Source organism: Pristiophorus japonicus, chromosome 1, assembly GCF_044704955.1.
Source record: "Pristiophorus japonicus isolate sPriJap1 chromosome 1, sPriJap1.hap1, whole genome shotgun sequence".
Lineage (NCBI taxonomy): Eukaryota > Metazoa > Chordata > Chondrichthyes > Pristiophoridae > Pristiophorus > Pristiophorus japonicus.
In genome coordinates, this window is record NC_091977.1 from 543657137 (window position 1) to 543682760 (window position 25624).

Here is a 25624-nt window from a genome sequence, read left to right on the forward strand (position 1 = left end):
CTAGGGGAATCAAGGGACATGGAGATCGGGCGGGAAAGTGGACTTGAGGTCGCAGTTCAGCCATCATGTGTCCAAGACCCACCTTGTGTCCTTGTGTTAGTCATGGACTCTCTGCCATTTCTCGCCCCCTCTATTGGATGGATTGGGTTCCATGGTCATCGACATCGCTCTGATCTCGCTGCCCCCCACCCCCGATATGACCACTTTTCAAATGCGAGTCCAAACAGTAAGCATTAGCGAGCTATTCAATTAGAACATACATAAGAACATAAGAAATAGGAGGAGTCGGCCATACGGCCCCTCGAGCCTGCTCCACCATTTAATACGATCATGGCTGATCCGATCATGGACTCAGGTCCACTTCCCTGCCCACTCCCTCTAACCCTTTAATCCCTTATCGGTTAAGAAACTGCCTATCTCTGTCTTAAATTTATTCAATGACCCAGCTTCCACAGCTCTCTGAGGCAGCGAATTCCACAGATTTACAACCCTCTGGGAGAGGAAATTCCTCCTCATCTCAGTTTTAAATGGGTAGCCCCTTATTCTAAGATTATGCCCCCTAGTTCTAGTCTCCCCCATCAGTGGAAACATCCTCTCTGCATCCACCTTGTCAAGCCCCCTCATAATCTTATACGTTTCGATAAGATCACCTCTCATTCTTCTGAATTCCAATGAGTAGAGGCCCAACCTACTCAACCTTTCCTCATAAGTCAACCCCCTCATCTCTGGAATCAATCTATCCAGGCCCCTCATCATTTTATACACCTCAATCAGGTCTCCCCTCAGCCTCCTCTGTTCCAAAGAAAACAACCCCAGCCTATCCAGTCTTTCCTCATCGCTTAAATTCTCCAGTCCAGGCAACGTCCTCATAAATCTCCTCTGTACCCTCTCTAGTGCAATCACATCCTTCCTGTAATGTAGTGACCAGAACTGTACGCAGTACTCCAGCTGTGGCCGAACTGGTGTTTTGTACACTCATTGGAACACTGTGTTGAAGGCCAACGATGGAGGGGTCAGAGTGCGAGTGGGGCAGAGGGTTGACGTGGCAGCGGCCAGACTCCGGGTCACACTTGCAGACAAGAGAAAGTCATGACCCGACGACTGAAAGCGCCTGCAGGAAAGCATTCAGGGACTGGAGTCACGTGTAGCCAGTCTGGGTCAGGGGTGGGTTCCCTTCCCTGAAGGACATCAGTGACCCAGTTGGGTTTTTATGACAATCTGGCAGTTTTATGGCTATTTTTCTGTTTAATTAAGTTCTCTTTTGGTGAGATTATAATTCTTGGCCTGGTATTACCTGGAAAATGGACGGGAGAGACCAGGAATATGTGGCCTAATGCTGTTTAGACTGTCCCTTTTAAATTACATATTGGGGGCAGCTGTGGATAAATCTTTGGCTGTCCCTCCCCCACTCCCCACACTAAAGCAGGGAACAGAATACGGCCAGGGTGATCTCCTGGACTAGTTTCGATTGCCTGGATGGGTCGGAGAGGAATTTTCCCATATTTTTTTCCCCTTAAATTGGCCTGGGTTTTTATCTGGTTTTTGCGCCTCCCAGGAGATCACATGGCTTCGGTTGGGGTGGAGTGTAGAATGTTTCAGTGTGAGGGGCCTCACAGGGTGAGGCGGAATGGTTGGGCCGGGTGCTCTTTACATTTCCGCCATTGTTCATAGGTTTATATGTAACCTTCAGGGCTGCTGACCGAGGGCCGTGCGACTCTTTGTCGGCCGGCGCGGACACGATGGGCCAAAATGGCCTCCTTCTGTGCTGTAAATTTCTATGTTTCTATGCAGGGGAATTCACTGGGCTTCACTGGGAAATACTTCCCTCTCGGACCAGTAATGGTCTCGGCAAAATCACCACCATTTCGAATCTGGCTCAAGTCTCCCTCAGGCCGATTGGAAGCCCCAAACCTTCCCGTGTATGAAGTAGCCGACTCCTGAGCTGTCCTGTTGCCTTGTCCCGACTCCTGAGGTGTCCCGTTGTCCCGACTCCTGAGGTGTCCCGTTGTCCCGACTCCTGAGGTGTCCCGTTGCCTTGTCCCAATTCCCGAGGTGTCCCGATTCCTGAGGTGTCCCATTGCCTTGTCCCGATTCCCGAGGTGTCCTGTTTTGTTTGTCCCGATTCCCGAGGTGTCCTGTTGCCTTGTACCGATTCCCGAGGTGTCCTGTTTTGTTTGTCCCGATTCCCGAGGTGTCCTGTTTTGTTTGTCCCGATTCCCGAGGTGTCCTGTTTTGTTTGTCCCGATTCCCGAGGTGTCCCGTTGCCTTGTCCCGATTCCCAAGGTGTCCTGTTGCCTTGTCCAGTGGCAGGATGTCTGCAGTCGTCGTCGTCCCCCGAGGCCTCGGGGGAGGGGCGGAGCAGGGCCTTGGGAGGGCTGGGGCCGATGCAATCTTGCATTCTGGAGTGGCCCATCTCGGCTGTGCAACTGACCCACATCCCCAGGATTTGGGACAGGGTATCCTGCCTGGAGCAAGGATGTGCTCGGGGGAAATTCGGAGCCAAGAGCACTGATATCAGACTGACTGACCCTCGCTGTGTGATATCGGACTGACTGACCCTCGCTGTGTGATATCAGACTGACTGACCCTCGCTGTGTGATATCGGACTGACTGACCCTCGCTGTGTGATATCAGACTGACTGACCCTCGCTGTGTGATATCGGACTGACTGACCCTCGCTGTGTGATATCGGACTGACTGACCCTCACTGTGTGATATCGGACTGACTGACCCTCGCTGTGTGATATCAGACTGACTGACCCTCGCTGTGTGATATCGGACTGACTGACCCTCGCTGTGTGATATCGGACTGACTGACCCTCGCTGTGTGATATCGGACTGACTGGCCCTCACTGTGTGATATCAGACTGACTGACCCTCGCTGTGTGATATCGGACTGACTGACCCTCGCTGTGTGATATCGGACTGACAGACCCTCGCTGTGTGATATCGGACTGACTGACCCTCACTGTGTGATATCGGACTGACTGACCCTCACTGTGTAATATCAGACTGACTGACCTTCACTGTGTGATATCGGACTGACTGACCCTCGCTGTGTGATATCGGACTGACTGGCCCTCGCTGTGTGATATCGGACTGACTGGCCCTCACTGTGTGATATCAGACTGACTGACCCTCACCATGTGATATCAGACTGACTGACCCTCACTGTGTAATATCAGACTGACTGACCTTCACTGTGTGATATCGGACTGACTGACCCTCGCTGTGTGATATCGGACTGACTGGCCCTCGCTGTGTGATATCGGACTGACTGGCCCTCGCTGTGTGATATCAGACTGACTGACCCTCACCATGTGATATCAGACTGACTGACCCTCGCTGTGTGATATCGGACTGACTGGCCCTCGCTGTGTGATATCAGACTGACTGACCCTCGCTGTGTGATATCGAACTGACTGGCCCTCGCTGTGTGATATCGGACTGACTGGCCCTCGCTGTGTGATATCAGACTGACTGACCCTCACCATGTGATATCAGACTGACTGACCCTCACTGTGTGATATCAGACTGACTGACCTTCACTTTGTGATATCGGACTGACTGACCCTCGCTGTGTGATATCAGACTGACTGACCCTCGCTGTGTGATATCAGACTGACTGACCCTCACTGTGTGATATCAGACTGACTGACCCTCACCATGTGATATCAGACTGACTGACCCTCGCTGTGTGATATCAGACTGACTGACCCTCACTGTGTGATATCAGACTGACTGACCCTCACCATGTGATATCAGACTGACTGACCCTCACTGTGTGATATCAGACTGACTGACCCTCGCTGTGTGATATCGGACTGACTGGCCCTCACTGTGTGATATCAGACTGACTGACCCTCACCGTGTGATATTAGACTGACTGACCCTCACTGTGTGATATCAGACTGACTGACCTTCACTGTGTGATATCGGACTGACTGACCCTCGCTATGTGATATCAGACTGACTGACCTTCACTGTGTGATATCGGACTGACTGACCCTCGCTGTGTGATATCGGACTGATTGACCCTCGCTGTGTGATATCAGACTGACTGACCCTCGCTGTGTGATATCGGACTGACTGACCCTCGCTGTGTGATATCGGACTGACTGACTCTCGCTGTGTGATATCAGACTGACTGACCCTCGCTATGTGATATCGGACTGACTGACCCTCGCTGTGTGATATCGGACTGACTGACCCTCGCTGTGTGATATCGGACTGACTGACCCTCACTGTGTGATATCGGACTGACTGACCCTTGCTATGTGATATCAGATTGACTGACCCTCGCTGTGTAATATCGGACTGACTGACCCCTCACTGTGTGATATCGGACTGACTGACCCTCGCTGTGTGATATCGGACTGACTGACCCTCACTGTGTGATATCGGACTGACTGACCCTCGCTATATGATATCAGATTGACTGACCCTTGCTATGTGATATCGGACTGACTGACCCTCACTGTGTGATATCGGACTGACTGACCCTCACTGTGTGATATCGGACTGACTGACCCTCGCTATGTGATATCGGACTGACTGACCCTCGCTGTGTGATATCGGACTGACTGACCCTCGCTGTGTGATATCGGACTGACTGACCCTCGCTGTGTGATGTCGGACTGACTGACCCTCGCTGTGTGATATCGGACTGACTGACTGACCCTCACTGTGTGATATCGGACTGACTGACCCTCGCTGTGTGATATCGGACTGATATCAGACTGACTGACCCTCGCTGTGTGATATCGGACCGACTGACTGACCCTCGCTGTGTGATATCAGACTGACTGACCCTCGCTATGTGATATCAGACTGACTGACCCTCACTGTGTGATATCGGACTGACTGACCCTCGCTATGTGATATCAGACTAACTGACCCTCACTGTGTGATATCGGACTGACTGACCCTCGCTGTGTGATATCGGACTGATATCAGACTGACTGACCCTCACTGTGATATCAGACTGACTGACCCTCACTGTGTGATATCGGACTGACAGAACCTTGCTGTGTGATATCGGACTGACTGACCCTCGCTGTGTGATATCAGGCTGACTGACCCTCACTGTGTGATATCGGACTGACTGACCCTCGCTGTGTGATGTCGGACTGACTGACCCTCGCTGTGTGATATCGGACCGACTGACTGACCCTCACTGTGTGATATCGGACTGACTGACTGACCCTCGCTGTGTGATATCAGACTGACTGACCCTCGCTGTGTGATATCGGACCGACTGACCCTCACTGTGTGATATCGGACCGACTGACTGACCCTCACTGTGTGATATCGGACTGACTGACCCTCACTGTGTGATATCGGACCGACTGACTGACCCTCACTGTTTCCTGTTCTAGGTGTTTATTCTGGAGGAGTTGCTCAGTCCGATCATCACTCCGTTCGTGCTGATCTTCTCCTTGCGGCCCAAGTCCCTGGAGATCATCGACTTTTTCCGCAACTTCTCGGTGGAAGTGGTTGGAGTGGGAGATATCTGCTCCTTTGCACAGATGGACATTCGCAAGCACGGCAATCCGATGGTACGTGGGCCGGTGTGAGGGAGCACTGCACGCAGCTGGGGAACAGGGTGGGAACCAGTGCCCTGCATCCTTCACTCACATTCTCTCCACATCGCCTCCAACACCCACACTACCCCCGTTACCGCGAAACGAGAGACCATCAATATAAGATGGTCAGCAAGAAGTCAAATAAGGAACTTCTTTACCCAGAGCGTGGTGGGCATGTGGAACTCACTACCACAGGGAATGGTTGAAGCGAATATATCAATGCTTTTAAGGGAAAGTTCGATAAGTATATGAGGGAGAAGGGAATAGAGGGTTACGCTGATAGAGTTAGACAAGGAAGAGATTCAAATGGAGCATAAACCACCAGAATGGACTGGTTGGGCCGAATCACCTGTTTCTGTCTGTATATCCTATGTTATGCTCTCCGTTACACTCTGTCTCTCTCATTCACACTGTTACATTCTGTCTCTCTCTCACTGTTACATTCTGTCTCTCTCTCTCACTTACACTCTGTCTCTCTCTCACTCACTGTTACACTCTCTCTCTCTCTCACTGTTACACTCTCTCTCTCACTGTTACACTCTGTCTCTCTCTCTCACTGTTACACTCTCTCTCTCTCTCACTGTTACACTCTCTCTCTTACACTCTGTCTCTCTCTCTCACTGTTACACTCTATCTCTGTCTCTCACTGTTACACTCTCTCTCTCTCACTGTTACACTCTGTCTCTCTCTCACTGTTACACTCTGTCTCTCTCTCTCACTGTTGCACTCTGTCTCTCTCACACTGTTGCACTCTCTCTTACACACTCTCTCTCCGTCATAAGGTCAGAAGTGGGGATGTTCGCTGCTGACTGCACAGTGTTCAGTTCCATTCGCAACTCCTCAGATAATGGAGCAGTCTGTGCCCGCATGCAGCAAGACCTGGGCAACATTCAGGCTTGTGCTGATAAGTGGCAAGTAACATTCATGCCACACAAGTGCCAGGCAATGACTATCTCCAACAAGCGAGAGTCTAACCACCGCCCCTTGACATTCAACAGCATTACCATCACCGAATCCCCCACCATCAACATCCTGGGGGGTCACCACTGACCAGAAACTTAACTGGACCAGCCACATGAATACTGTGGCCACAAGAGCGGGTCAGAGGCTGGGTATTCTGCGGCCAGTGTCTCACTTCCTGACTCCCCAAAGCCTTTCCACCATCTACAAAGCACAAGTCAGGAGTGTGATGGAATACTCTCCACTTGCCTGGATGAGTGCAGCTCCAACAACACTCAAGAAGCTCGACACCTTCCAGGACAAAGCAGCCGCGTGATTGGCTCCCCATCCACCACCTTCAACACTCACTCCCTCCACCACCGGCGCCCCCTGGCTGCAGTGTGTACCATCTACAAGATGCACTGCAGCAACTCGCCAAGGCTTCTTCGGTAGCACCTCCCAAACCCACGACCTCTACCACCTAGAGGGACAAGGGCAGCAGGTGCATGGGAACACCACCACCTCCACGTTCCCCTCCCAGTCACACACCATCCCGACTTGGAAATATATCGGTCATTCCTTCATCGTCGCTGGGTCACAATCCTGGAACTCCCTCTCTAACAGCACTGTGGGAGCACCTTCACCACACGGACTGCAGCGGTTCAAGAAGGCGGCTCACCACCACCTTCTCAAGGGGCAATTAGGGATGGCCAATAAATGCCGGCCTGGCCAGCGACACCCACATGCAGAGACTGAATTTGTTTTAAACTCTCTCGCGCTGTTGCACTTGCTCTCTCAAGCTTGCTCTCTCGCACACTGGTCCCTGGGTTGGGGTAGTTTGAATGTTTGGACCTTTTGTTGACGTATACCATCAAGTTCCTTTCTCTCTGCAGTGGCTGTCGGAAGGCCAGACAGAGGCCTCGGTGTACCAGCAGGCGGAGAACGGGAAGACTGAGCTCTCCCTCATGCACTTCACCATCACCAACCCGCGCTGGCACCCGCCCCAGGACAGCTCCGTCTTCATCAGCCACCTGAAGGAGAAGGTGCAGCATGATGCAGCCACAGGACCTCCTGCCCAGCACCTCCTGTCCGAAACACCACTCTGCAGCTCGCTGCTCTCCAACGGCTCGACCAATATTGTAAGTGTCTCGGCAGACCCTCGCACTGTCAAAATATCAGTGACAGCATTTGTCGGTAGAGTTAGGTGAAGCAGGTTAGAAGGAGGCTCATGTTGAACATAAACACCAGCATAGACCCGGTGGGCCGAATGGCCTGTTACTGTGCTGTACATACTATGTAACTATGTCATCATCACAGGCAGTCCCTCGGAATCGAGAAGACTTGCTTCCACTCTAAAAGTGAGTTCTCAAGTGACTGAACAGTCCAATACGGGAATTACAGTCTCTGTCACAGGTGGGACAGACAGTGGTTGAGGGAAGGGGAGGGTGGGACTGGTTTGCCGCACGCTCCTTCCGCTGCCTGCGCTTGGTTTCTGCATGCTCTCGGCAACGAGACTATGTAAACCAGGGTTGTCAGCTTTTATTACCAATTTTAAACCCCTGTGTTTGGAGGTATCTTTTTTAGTGTGATGAAATACTCTCCACTTGCCTGGATGGTGCAGCTCCAACAACACTCGAGAAGCTCGACACCATCCAGGACAAAGCAGCCGCTTGATTGGCCCCCCATCCACCATCTTCAACACTCACTCCCTCCACCACCTTCAACACTCACTCCCTCCACCACCGGCGCACCGTGGCTGCAGTGTGTACCATCTACAAGATGCACTGCAGCAACTCGCCAAGGCTTCTTCGGCAGCACCTCCCAAACCCACGACCTCTACCACCTAGAAGGACAAGGGCAGCAGGTGCATGGGAACACCACCACCTCCACGTTCCCCTCCCAGTCACACACCATCCTGACTTGGAAATATATCGGTCATTCCTTCATCGTCGCTGGGTCAAAATCCTGGAACTCCCTCCCTAACAGCACTGTGGGAGCACCTTCACCACACGGACTGCAGCGGTTCAAGAAGGCGGCTCACCACCACCTTCTGAGGGTGATTAGAGATGGGCAATAAATGCCGGCCTTGCCAGCGACATCCTGTGAGTGAATAAAAAAACATGTTTTTAAAAAATCAGGCAATGGAAAAGAAGTGGTCCTACTAAATCTGGGTAAATATGGATGTGGACAGTAAAATATCAGTGTTGATATTGACATGACTGAAATAAGTAAGGGATTTAAAAAAGAACGATATCCTTAAGCTAAATGAAAACCCAACTCGTGGACACCACTTTTATGGGCTTGATGTTCGACCGTGACCTAAATAGAAGAATCTGTGTTTAGCCGTGGCTCAATGGTAGCATTCACAGGAGGCAGCCATCCAGTCTCTCGAGCCTGTCTCGCCATTCAGTGAGATTCTGGCTGATCTGTATCTTAACTCCATCCACCCGCCTTGGCTCCACATCCTTTTATACGCTCATCTAGCAAAAAAACATCGATCTGAGATTTACATTTATTAATTGAGCTCGAATGTACTGCTGTTTGTGGGAGAGTGTTCCAGACCTCGACCCCTCTCGCCTCTGAGTCACAGATGGTGAGTTCAAGCCTCGCTCCAGAGACTTAAGCCCAGAATCCAGGCTGGCACTCCCAGTGCAGTACCGAGGGAACACTGTACTGTCGGAGGGGCAGTGCTGAGGGAGCGCTGCATTGTCTGAGGGGCAGTACTGAGGGAGCGCTGCACTGTCGGAGGGGCAATACTGAGGGAGTGCCGCACTGTCGGAGGGGCAGTACTGAGGGAGTGCCGCACTATCGGAGGGGCAGTACTCAGGGAGTGCAGCACTGTCGGAGGGGCAGTACTCAGGGAGTGCCGCACTGTCGGAGGGGCAGTACTCAGGGAGTGCCGCACTGTCGGAGGGGCAGTACTGAGGGAGTGCCGCACTGTCGGAGGGGCAGTACTGAGGGAGTGCCGCACTGTCGGAGGGTCAGTACTGAGGGAGCGCCGCACTGTCGGAGGGGCAGTACTGAGGGAGTGCTGCACTGTCGGAGGGGCAGTACTGAAGGAGCGCCGCACTGTCGGAGGGGCAGTACTCAGGGAGTGCCGCACTGTCGGAGGGGCAGTACTCAGGGAATGCCGCACTGTTGGAGGGGCAGTACTCAGGGAGCGCTGCACTGTCGGAGGGGCAGTACTCAGGGAGCGCTGCACTGTCGGAGGGGCAGTACTCAGGGAGTGCCGCACTGTTGGAGGGGCAGTACTCGGAGTGCCACACTGCCAGAGGGGCAGTACTGAGGGAGCGCTGCACTGTCGGAGGGGCAGTACTGAGGGAGTGCTGCACTGTCGGAGGGGCAGTACTGAGGGAGTGCTGCACTGTCGGAGGGGCAGTACTGAGGGAGTGCCGCACTGTCGGAGGGGCAGTACCGAGGGAGTGTCGCACTGTCGGAAAGGCCGACTTTCGGATAAGACCAAGTTCTTTCTTTCTTTCGCTGGCTCACGATTTGCTTTGTCCCTCTCGCAGCCTGAGAATCTGATCATGAGCTTGCTGACACACTCTGCATTGCCCAGCTCGCTGCTGTCCGGCAGGGACTCGTGCTTCGGGCAGTCCTGCAGCACCGCCTCGGCTGCCGCTAGCGTCCTCGCCTCGCTCTCCTCCTCCCACCATCCCACTCGGGCAAGGTCCCACACGCTCCTGGTGGAGAATGGAGCCGAGAGTTCGCTGTATCGGAGCGACAGGACCATCATCGAGGAGAGGTAGGGAGCCAAGCTCAACTATTAACGCAGAAGCTAAACGCTGCGCGTGCTGGAAACACTCAGCAGGTCAGGCAGGCAGGTCCGCCGAGAGACAAACCGAGTTAACGTTTCAGGTTAAGAACGTAAGAAGTAGGAGCAGGACTAGGCCATACGGCCCCTCGAGCCTGCTCCACCATTTAATACCATCATGGCTGATCCGATCATGGACTCAGCTCCACTTCCCTGCCCGCTCTCCATAACTGCTTATCCCCTTATTGGTTAAGAAACTGTCTATCTCTGTCTTAAATATATTCAATGCCCCAGCTTCCACAGCTCTCTGAGGCAGCGAATTCCACAGATTTACAACCCTCTGAGAGAAGAAATTCCTCCTCATCTCAGTTTTAAATGGGCGGCCCCTTATTCTAAGATCATGCCCCCTAGTTCTAGTCTCCCCCATCACTGGAAACATCTTCTCTGCATGGTGGCCTTTCGTCAGAACTGGGAAAAAGTTTGCGATGTAACAGGTTTTAAGCAAGTGTCGGGGAAGGGGGGGAAAGAACAAAAGGGAATGTCTGTGATCGGGAGGAAGGCAGGAGATTAAGTGACAAAAAGCTGGTAATGGAATGGTAGGTGGCCTGAGGCTTGATTGGGGGCTGGCATTAGGAAGGTCAGCTGTCCACTGGGGTTCCGAGGGATGTTTCAAAAAGTTTCTTCCAAGATTTCCAAATTGTTTAAAAAAATTACTCTGGTTAATTAAAAGTTTCAAAAAATAGATTAAGTGTTGATTAAAATTTGATAAAAAGTCTAAAATGTAAAACAGTCGTAGGTTCTAAAAGTTTCCCAAATTGGTTAAAAGTTTAAAAGTTGATTAAAAGTTTAAAAATGTATTAAAAATTGATTAAAAGTTTAAGATGTAGGACAGTAGTAGGAATTCCGGCCCCTCGAAGAAATTATAGCAGCTTGGTCCCTTTGGCTGGTTGGACGCCGGCCCCGGAGTCCAACTGGCCGGTTTTAAAAAGTCTTGCATGATGTCCCGGTATAGGCCACATGCCCCGAACAAGAGCCACAGGCCGGTGCTGGGGTCCTCGCTGCCCGGGGTAGAAGCCCAGGATTCAATATCGCCTCCAGTGCGCCAGTGCAGCCTTCGGCCGCCTGAGGAAAAGAGTGTTCGAAGACCAGACCCACAATTCTGCCACCAAACTCATGGTCTACAGGGCTGCAGTAATACCCACCCTCCTGTATGGCTCAGAGGCATGGAGGATGTACAGAAGACACCTCGTCGCTGGAGAAATACCACCAGTGATGTCTCCACAAGATCCTGCAAATCCCCTGGGAGGACAGACGCACCAACGTTAGCGTCCTCGACCAGGCCAACACCTCCAGCATTGAAGCAATGACCACACTCGATCAGCACCGCTGGGCAGGCCACATTGTTCGCATGCCAGACACGAGACTCTCTAAGCAAATGCTCGATGCGGAGCTCCTTCACGACAAATGAGCCAAAGGTGGGCAGCGGAAGCGTATGGGACTCGAGGTAGACAAGTCCCCTGGTCCTGATGAAATGCATCCCAGGGTATGAAAAGAGATGGCAGAAGTTAAAACAGATGCATTCGTTATAATCTACCAAAATTCTCTGGACTCTGGGGAGGTACCAGCGGATTGGAAAGCAGCTAATGTAACGCCTCTGTTTAAAAAAGGGGGCAGACAAAAGGCAGGTAACTATAGGCCGGTTAGTTTAACATCTGTAGTGGGGAAAATGCTTGAAGCTATCATTAAGGAAGAAATAGCGGGACATCTCGATAGGAATAGTGCAATCAAGCAGACGCAGCATGGATTCATGAAGGGGAAATCATGTTCAACTAATTTACTGGAATTCTTTGAAGATATAACGAGCATGGTGGATAGAGGTGTACCGATGGATGTGGTGTATTTAGATTTCCAAAAGGCATTCGATAAGGTGCCACACAAAAGGTTACTGCAGAAGATAAAGGTACGTGGAGTCAGAGGAAATGTATTAGCATGGATAGAGAATTGGCTGGGGAACAGAAAGCAAAGAGTCGGGATAAATGGGTCCTTTTCGGGTTGGAAATCGGTGGTTAGGGATGTGCCACAGGGATCGGTGCTGGGACCACAACTGTTTACAATATACATAGATGACCTGGAAGAGGGGACAGAGTGTAGTGTAACAAAATTTGCAGATGACACAAAGATTAGTCGGAAAGCGGGTTGTGTAGAGGACACAGAGGCTGTAAAGAGATTTAGATAGGTTAAGCGAATGGGCTAAGGTTTGGCAGATGAAATACAATGTCGGAAAGTGTGAGGTCATCCACCTTGGGGGGGGGGAAAAAAAAACAGTAAAAGGGAATATTATTTGAATGAGGAGAAATTACAACATGCTGCGGTGCAGAGGGACCTGGGGATCCTTGTGCATGAATCCCAAAAAGTTAGTTTGCAGGTGCAGCAGGTAATCAGGAAGGCGAATGGAATGTTGGCCTTCATTGCGAGAGGGATGGAGTACAAAAGCAGGGAGGTCCTGCTGCAACTGTACAGGGTATTGGTGAGGCCGCACCTGGAGTACTGCGTGCAGTTTTGGTCACCTTACTTAAGGAAGGATATACTAGCTTTGGAGAGGGTACAGAGACGATTCACTAGGCTGATTCCGGAGATGAGGGGCTTACCTTATGATGATAGATTGAGTAGACTGGGTCTTTACTCGTTGGAGTTCAGAAGGATGAGGGGTGATCTAACATTTAAAATGATGAAAGGGATAGACAAGATAGAGGCCGAGAGGTTGTTTCCACTGGTCGGGGAGACTAGAACTAGGGGGCACAGCCTCAAAATACGGGGGAGCCAATTTAAAACCGAGTTGAAAGGAATTTCTTCTCCCAGAGGGTTGTGAATCTGTGGAATTCTCTGCCCAAGGAAGCAGTTGAGGCTAGCTCATTGAATGTATTCAAATCACAGATAGATAGATTTTTAACTAATAAGGGAATTACGGGGAGCGGGCGGGTAAGTGGAGCTGAGTCCACGGCCAGATCAGCCATGATCTTGTTCAATGGCGGAGCAGGCTCGAGGGTCTAGATGGCCTACTCCTGTTCCTAATTCTTATGTTCACCCGCAAAGCCTCCCTGATAACGTGTAACATCACCACTGACACCTGGGAGTCCCTGGCCGAAGACCGCCCTAGGTGGAGAAAGTACATCCGGGAGGGCGCTGATCACCTCGAGTCTCAACGCCGAGAGCGTGAAGAGGTCAAGCGCAGGCAGCGGAAGGAGCGTGCGGCAAACCAGTCCCACACACCCCTTCCCTCGACGAATGTCTGTCTCACCTGTGACAGGGTCTGTGGCTCTCATATTGGACTGTTCAGTCACCAAAGAACTCACTTTAGAAGTGATAGCAAGTCTTCCTCGATTCCGAGGGACTGCCTATGATGATGATGATGGTAATGGGACAAGTAAATTAACAAAAGAATTGCCACAGGAGCTGTAAATGACCACAGCCAGCAGACCTGCTGGAGAATATGATAGCGCTGGTTCTGACCGGAAATTATTGACCAATGTTGAGGCTAGAAGGCTGTACAGTAATGCCTCGAAAGACCGGGTGCTGTTCCTCGAGTTTTTGTTATTAATAAGAACATAAGAATTAGGAACAGGAGTAGGCCATCTAGCCCCTCGAGCCTGCTCCGCCCGTTTTTTATCCTGTGGAAACTTGGGCCCTTAAAAAGTACTTGGATGTGCACTTGAAGTGCCGTAACCTACAGGGCTACGGACCGAGAGCTGGAAAGTGGGATTAGGCTGGGTAGCTCTTGGTCGGCCGGCACGGACACGATGGGCCGAATGGTCTCCCTCCGTGCTGTAAATTTCTCTGATTCTATGACCATGCCCAGTGTGTGGCCCAGGGTAACATTCTACTCTGATGTGTCGACATTATTTTGAATTAACACACGAAAAATGACAGCAAACGTACGGGTCCACCTGGTCTGTGCTGCGGATCCCCCACCCACACACACAGCCGTGGATATCCTGGGAGAGGCGGGAAACCAGATAATGACCCAGCCTGTTACAGGGAAACAGCCTGGAGGATAAGGAGATTACAGCAAGTCCAGCAGACCTCTCTGGATCGGGTTAGTTAGCAGCTAATTAATGCTGAGTGTAATTGTACATGTTTAATTTCTGTGGTTTTTTGTTACACCAGCACATCAGCGAGTGCAGGCTCGGGCAGGTCCCTGCTTCTTGCCAACTTTGCTTCGACAGAAATGAGTCTCCACGCTATCTACATGCATGAGGTAAGCACTTCAGGTACAGCACGGGGTTAGATACAGAGTAAAGCTCCCTCTACACTGTCCCATCAAACACTCCCAGGGCAGGTACAGCACGGGGTTAGATACAGAGTAAAGCTCCCTGTACACTGTCCCATCAAACACTCCCAGGACAGGTACAGCACGGGGTTAGATACAGAGTAAAGCTCCCTGTACACTGTACCCATCAAACACTCCCAGGACAGTTACAGGGGGTTAGATACAGAGTAAAGCTCCCGCTACACTGTCCCATCAAATACTCCCAGGGCAGGTACAGCACGGGGTTAGATACAGAGTAAAGCTCCCTCTGCACTGTCCTATCAAACACTCCCAGGGCAGGTACAGCACGGGTTAGATACAGAGTAAAGCTCCCTCTACACTGTCCCATCAAACACTCCCAGGGCAGGTACAGGGGGTTAGATACAGAGTAAAGCTCCCTCTACACTGTCCCATCAAACACTCCCAGGGCTGGTACAGGGGGTTAGATACAGAGTAAAGCTCCCTCTACACTGTCCCATCAAACACTCCCAGGGCAGGTACAGCATGGGGTTAGATACAGAGTAAAGCTCCCTCTACACTGTCCCATCAAACACTCCCAGGGCAGGTACAGCACGGGTTAGATACAGAGTAAGCTCCCTCTACACTGTCCCATCAAACACTCCCAGGGCAGGTACAGCACGGGTTAGATACAGAGTAAAGCTCCCTCTACACTGTCCCATCAAACACTCCCGGGGCAGGTACAGGGGGTTAGATACAGAGTATAGCTCCCTCTACACTGTCCCATCAAACACTCCCAGGGCAGGTACAGGGGGTTAGATACAGAGTAAAGCTCCCTCTACACTGTCCCATCAAACACTCCCAGGGCAGGTACAGGGGGTTAGATACAGAGTAAAGCTCCCTCTACACTGTCCCATCAAACACTCCCAGGGCAGGTACAGGGGGTTAGATACAGAGTAAAGCTCCCTCTACACTGTCCCATCGAACACTCCCCGACCCCAAAGTGATTCGAGCACCCCCTCCTGCACCATGGTTTTGCAGTTTGGTTGCTGCCAATCCCGGGATGCTCCCTCACCGTGGAGCAGTGGATCGAGACGTCCATGGTCTTGTTTCACTGGGGACCCTGTTGTATCGGCGGATAGTCCCCTGCGGTCCAGGGACTGTTTCAGTCTCCGATTACACTTCCATAACCCATGCCTTTTCATGGAAAAAAAAAAGACTTGCATTTCTATAGTGCCTTTCACGACCTCAGGCCGTCACAAAGCACTTTACAGCCAATGAAGTACTTTAGGAGTGTAGTCACTGTTGCAATGTAGGAAACGCCACAGCCAATTTGCACACAGCAAGCTCCCACACACAGCACTGTGATAATGACCACATCATCTCTTTTTAATTATGCTGATTGAGAGATAAATATTGGCCCCAGGACACCATGCAGAACTCCTGCTCTTCTCGAAATAGTGCCGTGGGATCTTTTACATCCACCTGCGGGGGCAGACGGGGCCTCGGTTTAACATCTCATCCCAAAGATGGCACCTCCGACAGTGAGGCGCTCCCTCAGTAGTGCCCCTCCGACAGTGTGGCATTCCCTCAGTCCTGCCCCTCCGACAGCGCGGCGCTCCCTCAGTACTGCCCCTCCGACAGTGCGGCGCTCCCTCAGTACTGCCCCTCCGACAGTGCGGCACTCCCTCAGTACTGCCCCTCCGACAGTGCGGCGCTCCCTCAGTACTGCCCCTCCGACAGTGCGGCGCTCCCTCAGTACTGCCCCTCCGACAGTGCGGCACTCCCTCAGTACTGCCCCTCCGACAGCGCGGCGCTCCCTCAGTACTGCCCCTCCGACAGTGCGGCGCTCCCTCAGTACTGCCCCTCCGACAGTGTGGCGTTCCCTCAGTCCTGCCCCTCCGACAGCGCGGCGCTCCCTCAGTACTGCCCCTCCGACAGTGCGGCGCTCCCTCAGTACTGCCCCTCCGACAGTGCGGCGCTCCCACAGTACTGCCCCTCCGACAGTGTGGCGTTCCCTCAGTCCTGCCCCTCCGACAGTGCGGCGCTCCCTCAGTACTGCCCCTCCGACAGTGCGGCACTCCCTCAGTACTGCCCCTCCGACAGTGCGGCACTCCCTCAGTACTGCCCCTCCGACAGTGCGGTGCTCCCTCAGTACTGCCCCTCCGACAGTGCAGCACTCTCTCAGTACTGCCCCTCCGACAGTGCGGCTCTCCCTCAGTACTGCCCCTCCGACAGTGCGGTGCTCCCTCAGTACTGCCCCTCCGACAGTGCAGCACTCTCTCAGTACTGCCCCTCCGACAGTGCGGTGCTCCCTCAGTACTGCCCCTCCGACAGTGCGGCACTCCCTCAGTACTGCCCCTCCGACAGTGCGGCGCTCCCTCAGTACTGCCCCTCCGACAGTGCGGCGCTCCCTCAGTACTGCCCCTCCGACAGTGTGGCGTTCCCTCAGTCCTGCCCCTCCGACAGTGCGGCACTCTCTCAGTACTGCCCCTCCGACAGTGTGGCGTTCCCTCAGTCCTGCCCCTCCGACAGTGTGGCGCTCCCTCAGTACTGCCCCTCCGACAGTGCAGCACTCCCTCAGTACTGCCCCTCCGACAGTGCAGCACTCTCTCAGTACTGCCCCTCCGACAGTGCGGTGCTCCCTCAGTACTGCCCCTCCGACAGTGCAGCACTCCCTCAGTACTGCCCCTCCGACAGTGCGGCGCTCCCTCAGTACTGCCCCTCCGACAGTGTGGCTCTCCCTCAGTACTGCCCCTCCGACAGTGCGGTGCTCCCTCAGTACTGCCCCTCCGACAGTGCGGCACTCCCTCAGTACTGCCCCTCCGACAGTGCGGCACTCTCTCAGCACCGCACTGGAGTGCCAACCTGGATTCTTATGCTCAAGTCCCTGGAGTGGGACTTTAACCCACAACCTTCTGACTCGGGGACAGAGAGTTGTGGGGACGGGGTGGTGAGTGGGGGAGCAGGTTGGAGTGGTGTCTGGTGGGGAAGGGATATCGGGGAGAGGGTGTCGGGCGGCGGGGGGGGGGGGGGGAGGGGAAAGGGATGGGAGAGGGGTGGGGGTGTCGGGCGGGGAGAGGGTGGGGGGCAGGGAGAGGAGCGGGTGATAAGAGAGCAGATGGTGGGGGGGGAGTGGGGGGGGGAGGGGGGGAGCGGGGGGTGGGGGGGGGAAGCAGGGGGTGGGGGGAATGGGGTGGGGGGTGAAGCGGGGTTGGGGCGGGAGGAAGCGGGGTTGGGCCGGGAGGAAGCGGGGTGGGGGGGGAGCGGGGTGGGGGGGGGAAGCGGGGTTGGGGCGGGAGGAAGCGGGGTGGGGGGGGGGGGAGCGGGGTGGGGGGGGGGGAGCGGGGTGGGGGGGGGAGCGGGGTGGGGGGGGGGGAGCGGGGTGGGGGGGGAAGCGGGGTTGGGGTGGGAGGGAGCGGGGGTGGGGGGGGAGCGGGGGTGGGGGGGGGAAAACAGGGTTGGGGCAGGAGGAAGCGGGGTGGGGGGGGAGCGGGGGTGGGGGGGGAGCGGGGGTGGGGGGGGGGGAGCGGGGTGGGGGCGGGGGTGAGCGGGGTGGCGGGGGGGAGCAGGGTGGGGGGGGAGCGGGGGTGGGGGGGGGGGAGCGGGGTGGGGGCGGGGGTGAGCGGGGTGGCGGGGGGGAGCAGGGTGGGGGGGGAGCGGGGTTGGGGTGGGAGGAAGCGGGGGTGGGGGGGGGAGCGGGGTGGGGGGGGGAGCGGGGGTGGGGGGGGGGGAGCGGGGTGGGGGCGGGGGTGAGCGGGGTGGCGGGGGGGAGCAGGGTGGGGGGGGAGCGGGGTTGGGGTGGGAGGAAGCGGGGGTGGGGGGGGGAGCGGGGTGGGGGGGGGGAGCGGGGGTGGGGGGGGAGCGGGGTTGGGGCAGGAGGAAGCGGGGTGGGGGGGGGGAGCGGGGTGGGGGGGGAGCGGGGGTGGGGGGGGGGGGGAAGCGGGGTTGGGGTGGGGGGGGGAGCGGGGGTGGGGGGGGAGCGGGGGTGGGGGGGGGAAAACAGGGTTGGGGCAGGAGGAAGCGGGGTGGGGGGGAGCGGGGGTGGGGGGGGAGCGGGGGTGGGGGGGGGAGCGGGGTTGGGGCAGGAGGAAGCGGGGTGGGGGGGGAGCGGGGGTGGGGGGGGGGGAAGCGGGGTTGGGGTGGGAGGGAGCGGGGGTGGGGGGGGGAGCGGGGGTGGGGGGGGGGAAAACAGGGTTGGGGCAGGAGGAAGCGGGGTGGGGGGGAGCGGGGGTGGGGGGGGAGCGGGGTGGGGGCGGGGGTGAGCGGGGTGGCGGGGGGGAGCAGGGTGGGGGGGGAGCGGGGGTGGGGGGGGAAGCGGGGTTGGGGTGGGAGGAAGCGGGGGGTGGGGGGGGAGCGGGGGTGGGGGGGGGGAGCGGGGTGGGGGGGGGAGCGGGGGGGGAGCGGGGAGCGGGGTGGGGGGGGGGGAGCGGGGGTGGGGGGGGGAGCGGGGTGGGGGGGGGAGCGGGGTGGGGGGGGAGGAAGCAGGGTGGGGGGGGGAGCGGGGTGGGGGGGGAGCGGGGGTGGGGGGGGGGAGCGGGGGGGGGGAGCGGGGGTGGGGGGGGGGAGCGGGGGTGGGTGGGGGAGCGGGGGGGGGGGAGCGGGGTGGGGGGGGAGCGGGGGTGGGGGGGGGAGCGGGGTGGGGGGGGGAGCGGGGGTGGGGGGGGAGCTGGGTGGGGGGGGGAGCGGGGTGGGGGGGGAGGAGGCGGGGGGAGCGGGGTGGGGGGGGGAGCGGGTGTTTGGCCCTTTGTCCGGGCGAGCAATGGAATCTTTCCTCATTATTCTCGTTCCCTGTTGCAGCTCCACCAGCAGACGACGCAGATTCAGCACATGGGGCATGGATCGCAGACTCACAACTCGACCACTGAGCAGCCCACTGCCCCAGGTACCTCTCCACAGGTCAGACGGGCCAGGCCAGGGAAACAGAAGTCGCAGCGAGTCGTTTGCCTTTCCCGATTTACAATGTTCGGCTTGGATTGAAGGAAGAAGTGACAGTGCAGAGGGTGGTGTACACACGAAATCTGTCAGGCCTGGGGATTGGGGCTACGGGAAGAGAGAAAGGGCACAGTGGCGATGGGTCCAACGGCCTCTAGCCGTGCTGTACCATTCGCTGATTCTGAGGGAACACTGAGTGAGTTGCGGCGTTGCAATAGATTGGTGAAGGAGACGAGACAAGGCTGGGACTAAAGGCGGAAACACAAGGAAACAGAAGATGGTGGAAAGGCAGACTCGGTCAGTCGGCATTAGTGAAGAATAGACAGATTTGGGCAGTTCCATTCACAACTCCTCAGATAACGGAGCAGTCCATGCCCGCATACAGCAAGACCTGGACAACATTCAGGCTTGGGCTGATAAGTGGCCGGTAACCTTCACACCACACCAGTACCAGGCAATGACCATCGCCAACAAGCGAGAGTCTAACCACCGCCCCTCGACATTCATCACCATTACCATCGCCGAATCCCCCACCATCAACATCCTGGGGGTCACCATTGACCAGAAACTTAACTGGACCAGCCACATAAATACTGTGGCTACAAGAGCAGGTCAGAGGCTGGGTATTCTGCGGTGAGTGTCTCACCTCCTGACTCCCCAAAGCCTTTCCACCATCTACAAGGCACAAGTCAGGAGTTTGATGGAACACTCCCCACTTGCCTGGATGGTGCAGCTCCAACAACACTCGAGAAGCTCGACACCATCCAGGACAAAGCAGCTGCTTGATCCACACCCCATCCACCACCTCCAACACTCACTCCCTCCACCACCTCCAACACTCACTCCCTCCACCACCTCCAACACTCACTCCCTCCACCACCTCCAACACTCACTCCCTCCACCACCTCCAACACTCACTCCCTCCACCACCTCCAACACTCACTCCCTCCACCACCTCCAACACTCACTCCCTCCACCACCTCCAACACTCACTCCCTCCACCACCTCCAACACTCACTCCCTCCACCACCTCCAACACTCACTCCCTCCACCACCTCCAACACTCACTCCCTCCACCACCTCCAACACTCACTCCCTCCACCACCTCCAACACTCACTCCCTCCACCACCTCCAACACTCACTCCCTCCACCACCGGCGCCCCCTGGCTGCAGTGTGTACCATCTACAAGATGCACTGCAGCAACTCGCCAAGGCTTCTTCAACAACACCTCCCAAACCCGCAACCTCTACCACCTAGAAGGACAAGGGCAGCAGGCGCATGGGAACACCACCACCTCCACGTTCCCCTCCCAGTCACACACCATCCCGACTTGGAAATATATCGGCCGTTCCTTCATCGTCGCTGGGTCACAATCCTGGAACTCCCTCCCTAACAGCATTGTGGGAGCACCTTCACCACACGGACTGCAGCGGTTCAAGAAGGCGGCTCACCACCACCTTCTCAAGGGGCAATTAGGGATGGGCAATAAATGCCAGCCTTGCCAGTGACACCCACATCCAAGGAACAAATGTTTTTAAAGTTTGAGTTTTGGGCCGCTCCTCAGGATAGATATATCGGCGTTGGAGAGGGAGCAGTGCAGATTCAGCAGGCAGTATTGCAGCTTGAAGGGTTAAATTATGAGGACAGGCTGCGTAGACTAGCCTTATATTCACTTGAGTTTAGAAAGTTGAGGAGAGATCTGTTCGAGATATTTCAGATGATTAATGGAGTTGATGGGGTAAATAGAGAGAAACGATTTCCTCTTGTGGGGAAGCCCAGAACAAGGGGACATCACCTGACAATCAGAGCCAGGCACTTCAGGGGCGATGTCCAGAGGTTGTGTACTGGGGCTGATTCCCATTGTGATCCGCTGTGTACCGGGGCTGATTCCCATTGTGATCCGCTGTGTATCAGGGCTGATTCCCATTGTGATCCGCTGTGTATCGGGGCTGATTCGCATTGTGATCCGCTGTGTATCAGGGCTGATTCCCATTGTGATCAGCTGTGTATCGGGGCTGATTCCCATTGTGATCCGCTGTGTATCAGGGCTGATTCCCATTGTGATCCGCTGTGTACCGGGGCTGATTCCCATTGTGATCCGCTGTGTGTCGGGGCTGATTCCCATTGTGATCTGCTGTGTATCAGGGCTGATTCCCATTGTGATCCGCTGTGTATCAGGGCTGATTCCCATTGTGATCCGCTGTGTATCGGGGCTGATTCCCATTGTGATCCGCTGTGTATCAGGGCTGATTCCCATTGTGATCCGCTGTGTATCAGAGCTGATTCCCATTGTGATCCGCTGTGTATCGGGGCTGATTCCCATTGTGATCCGCTGTGTATCGGGGCTGATTCCCATTGTGATCCGCTGTGTACCGGGGCTGATTCCCATCGGGGCTGATTCACATTGTGATCCGCTGTGTACCGGGGCTGATTCCCATTGTGATCCGCTGTGTACCGGGGCTGATTCCCATTGTGATCCGCTGTGTACCGGGGCTGATTCCCATTGTGATCCGCTGTGTATCGGGGCTGATTCCCATTGTGATCCGCTGTGTATCGGGGCTGATTCCCATTGTGATCCGCTGTGTACCGGGGCTGGTTCCCATTGTGATCCGCTGTGTATCAGGGCTGATTCCCATTGTGATCCGCTGTGTACCGGGGCTGATTCCCATTGTGATCCGCTGTGTATCAGGGCTGATTCCCATTGTGATCCGCGCTGATTCCCATTGTGATCCGCTGTGTATCGGGGCTGATTCCCATCGTGATCCGCTGTGTACCGGGGCTGATTCCCATTGTGATCCGCTGTGTATCGGGGCTGATTCCCATTGTGATCCGCTGTGTTTCAGGGCTGATTCCCATTGTGATCAGCTGTGTATCGGGGCTGATTCCCATTGTGATCCGCTGTGTATCAGGGCTGATTCCCATTGTGATCCGCTGTGTATCAGGTCTGATTCCCATTGTGATCCGCTGTGTATCGGGGCTGATTCCCATTGTGATCCGCTGTGTATCGGGGCTGATTCACATTGTGATCCGCTGTGTATCAGGGCTGATTCCCATTGTGATCCGCTGTGTATCGGGGCTGATTCCCATTGTGATCCGCTGTGTATCGGGGCTGATTCACATTGTGATCCGCTGTGTATCGGGGCTGATTCACATTGTGATCCGCTGTGTATCAGGGCTGATTCCCATTGTGATCAGCTGTGTATCGGGGCTGATTCCCATTGTGATCCGCTGTGTATCAGGGCTGATTCCCATTGTGATCAGCTGTGTGTCGGGGCTGATTCCCATTGTGATCCGCTGTGTATCGGGGCTGATTCCCATTGTGATCCGCTGTGTGTCGGGGCTGATTCCCATTGTGATCCGCTGTGTATCAGGGCTGATTCCCATTGTGATCCGCTGTGTATCAGGGCTGATTCACGTTGTGATCCGCTGTGTATCAGGGCTGATTCCCATTGTGATCCGCTGTGTATCGGGGCTGATTCCCATTGTGATCCGCTGTGTATCAGGGCTGATTCCCATTGTGATCCGCTGTGTATCAGAGCTGATTCCCATTGTGATCCGCTGTGTATCAGAGCTGATTCCCATTGTGATCCGCTGTGTAGCGGGGCTGATTCCCATTGTGATCCGCTGTGTATCGGGGCTGATTCCCATTGTGATCCGCTGTGTATCAGAGCTGATTCCCATTGTGATCCGCTGTGTATCAGAGCTGATTCCCATTGTGATCCGCTGTGTAGCGGGGCTGATTCCCATTGTGATCCGCTGTGTATCGGGGCTGATTCCCATTGTGATCCGCTGTGTACCGGGGCTGATTCCCATTGTGATCCGCTGTGTACCGGGGCTGATTCCCATTGTGATCCCCTGTGTACCGGGGCTGATTCACATTGTGATCCGCTGTGTACCGGGGCTGATTCCCATTTTGATCCGCTGTGTACCGGGGCAGATTCCCATTGTGATCCGCTGTGTATCGGGGCTGATTCCCATTGTGATCCGCTGTGTACCGGGGCTGGTTCCCATTGTGATCCGCTGTGTACCGGGGCTGATTCCCATTGTGATCCCCTGTGTACCGGGGCTGATTCACATTGTGATCCGCTGTGTACCGGGGCTGATTCCCATTGTGATCTGCTGATTCCCATTGTGATCCGCTGTGTACCGGGGCTGATTCCCATTGTGATCCGCTGTGTATCGGGGCTGATTCCCATTGTGATCCGCTGTGTACCGGGGCTGATTCCCATTGGGATCCGCTGTGTATCGGGGCTGATTCCCATTGTGATCCGCTGTGTACCGGGGCTGGTTCCCATTGTGATCCGCTGTGTATCAGGGCTGATTCCCATTGTGATCCGCTGTGTATCAGGGCTGATTCCCATTGTGATCGGCTGTGTACCGGGGCTGATTCCCATTGTGATCCGCTGTGTACCGGGGCTGATTCCCATTGTGATCCGCTGTGTATCGGGGCTGATTCCCATTGTGATCCGCTGTGTACCGGGGCTGATTCCCATTGTGATCCGCTGTGTACCGGGGCTGATTCCCATTGTGATCCGCTGTGTATCGGGGCTGATTCCCATTGTGATCCGCTGTGTACCGGGGCTGATTCCCATTGTGATCCGCTGTGTACCGGGGCTGATTCCCATTGTGATCCGCTGTGTACCGGGGCTGATTCCCATTGTGATCCGCTGTGTATCGGGGCTGATTCCCATTGTGATCCGCTGTGTATCAGGGCTGATTCCCATTGTGATCCGCTGTGTACCGGGGCTGATTCCCATTGTGATCCGCTGTGTATCGGGGCTGATTCCCATTGTGATTTTGCTCACTGAGCTCTCGGTCTGTGGAGGGTATTTATGATTCCCATTGTCACTATGTGCCGAGGGTTCCTGTGCTGGCCTGGGATGATGATGTTGGGCTGCTGTCAAGTTGCACATTCCCTGACCTCGCCCAGGGGGAATTCAGAGTTCAGTTCTTTACCCAGAGCGTGGGTGAGAATGTGGAATGCGCTGCCACAGGGAGGGGTTGATGCGAATAGTATCGCTGTATTTAAGGGGAGGCTGGACAAGAAAATGGAGGCGAAGGGCGTAGAGGGTTATGCTAATAGTTGGATGAGGAAAGATAAATCACAGGAGGTTTCGGGGCTCATTCACAGCCTGAGTTTACAATGTGACCCCTGCGGGAGGGTCTCGCGTTCCCCCCGCTTCACTCCGGCCGTTTCCGTCTGAAGAGATTGTTGATCGATGTTTTATTTCTCCCACAGTGCCTCGGTTGAGTTCACCAGAAACACTAACGGCCCTTTCCCAGCTCCATCTCGGGGGCTGGGCGGAGGAGGCTGGGGGGGAGGTGCCCGTCGGTGATACACAAGATCCACGGGAACCTGAAGCTGAAGTGCCTTCTCCGATAAATAGGGTGAGTGTCTTAAATGTTCACATTTTCTTCGTTTCTCTCCTGAATGCCGTGACTCTCACTGGGGTACAGTCCCACACACACTGACTCTCACTGGGGTACAGTCCCACACACACTGACTCTCACTGGGGTACAGTCCCACACACACTGACTCTCACTGGGGTACAGTCCCACACACACTGACTCTCACTGGGGTACAGTCCCACACACACTGACTCTCACTGGGGTACAGTCCCACACACACTGACTCTCACTGGGGTACAGTCCCACACACACTGACTCTCACTGGGGTACAGTCCCACACACACTGACTCTCACTGGGGTACAGTCCCACACACACTGACTCTCACTGGGGTACAGTCCCACACACACTGACTCTCACTGGGGTACAGTCCCACACACACTGACTCTCACTTGGGGTACAGGTCCCACACACACTGACTCTCACTGGGGTACAGTCCCACACACACTGACTCTCACTGGGGTACAGTCCCACACACACTGACTCTCACTGGGGTACAGTCCCACACACACTGACTCTCACTGGGGTACGGGTCCCACACACACTGACTCTCACTGGGGTACAGTCCCACACACACTGACTCTCACTGGGGTACAGTCCCACACACACTGACTCTCACTGGGGTACAGTCCCACATACACTGACTCTCACTGGGGTACAGTCCCACACACACTGACTCTCACTGGGGTACAGTCCCACACACACTGACTCTCACTGGGGTACGGGTCCCACACACAC

The 25624-nt window shown here is 55.1% G+C and overlaps 1 protein-coding gene across 5 annotated transcripts in view; it reads left to right on the forward strand.

The window, feature by feature from the left end:
- The window catches only part of atg9b (autophagy related 9B), a 94454-nt gene that overhangs the window by 64431 nt on the left and 4399 nt on the right, over positions 1 to 25624 (forward strand). For all 5 annotated transcript variants that reach the window (XM_070897039.1, XM_070897054.1, XM_070897047.1 and 2 more), the window contains exons 9-14: positions 5379 to 5558; positions 7418 to 7663; positions 10037 to 10269; positions 14443 to 14533; positions 19343 to 19427; positions 24719 to 24867. In XM_070897039.1, the coding sequence (XP_070753140.1) occupies positions 5379 to 5558; positions 7418 to 7663; positions 10037 to 10269; positions 14443 to 14533; positions 19343 to 19427; positions 24719 to 24867 (984 nt within the window). The remainder of the gene's footprint in view (positions 1 to 5378; positions 5559 to 7417; positions 7664 to 10036; positions 10270 to 14442; positions 14534 to 19342; positions 19428 to 24718; positions 24868 to 25624) is intronic.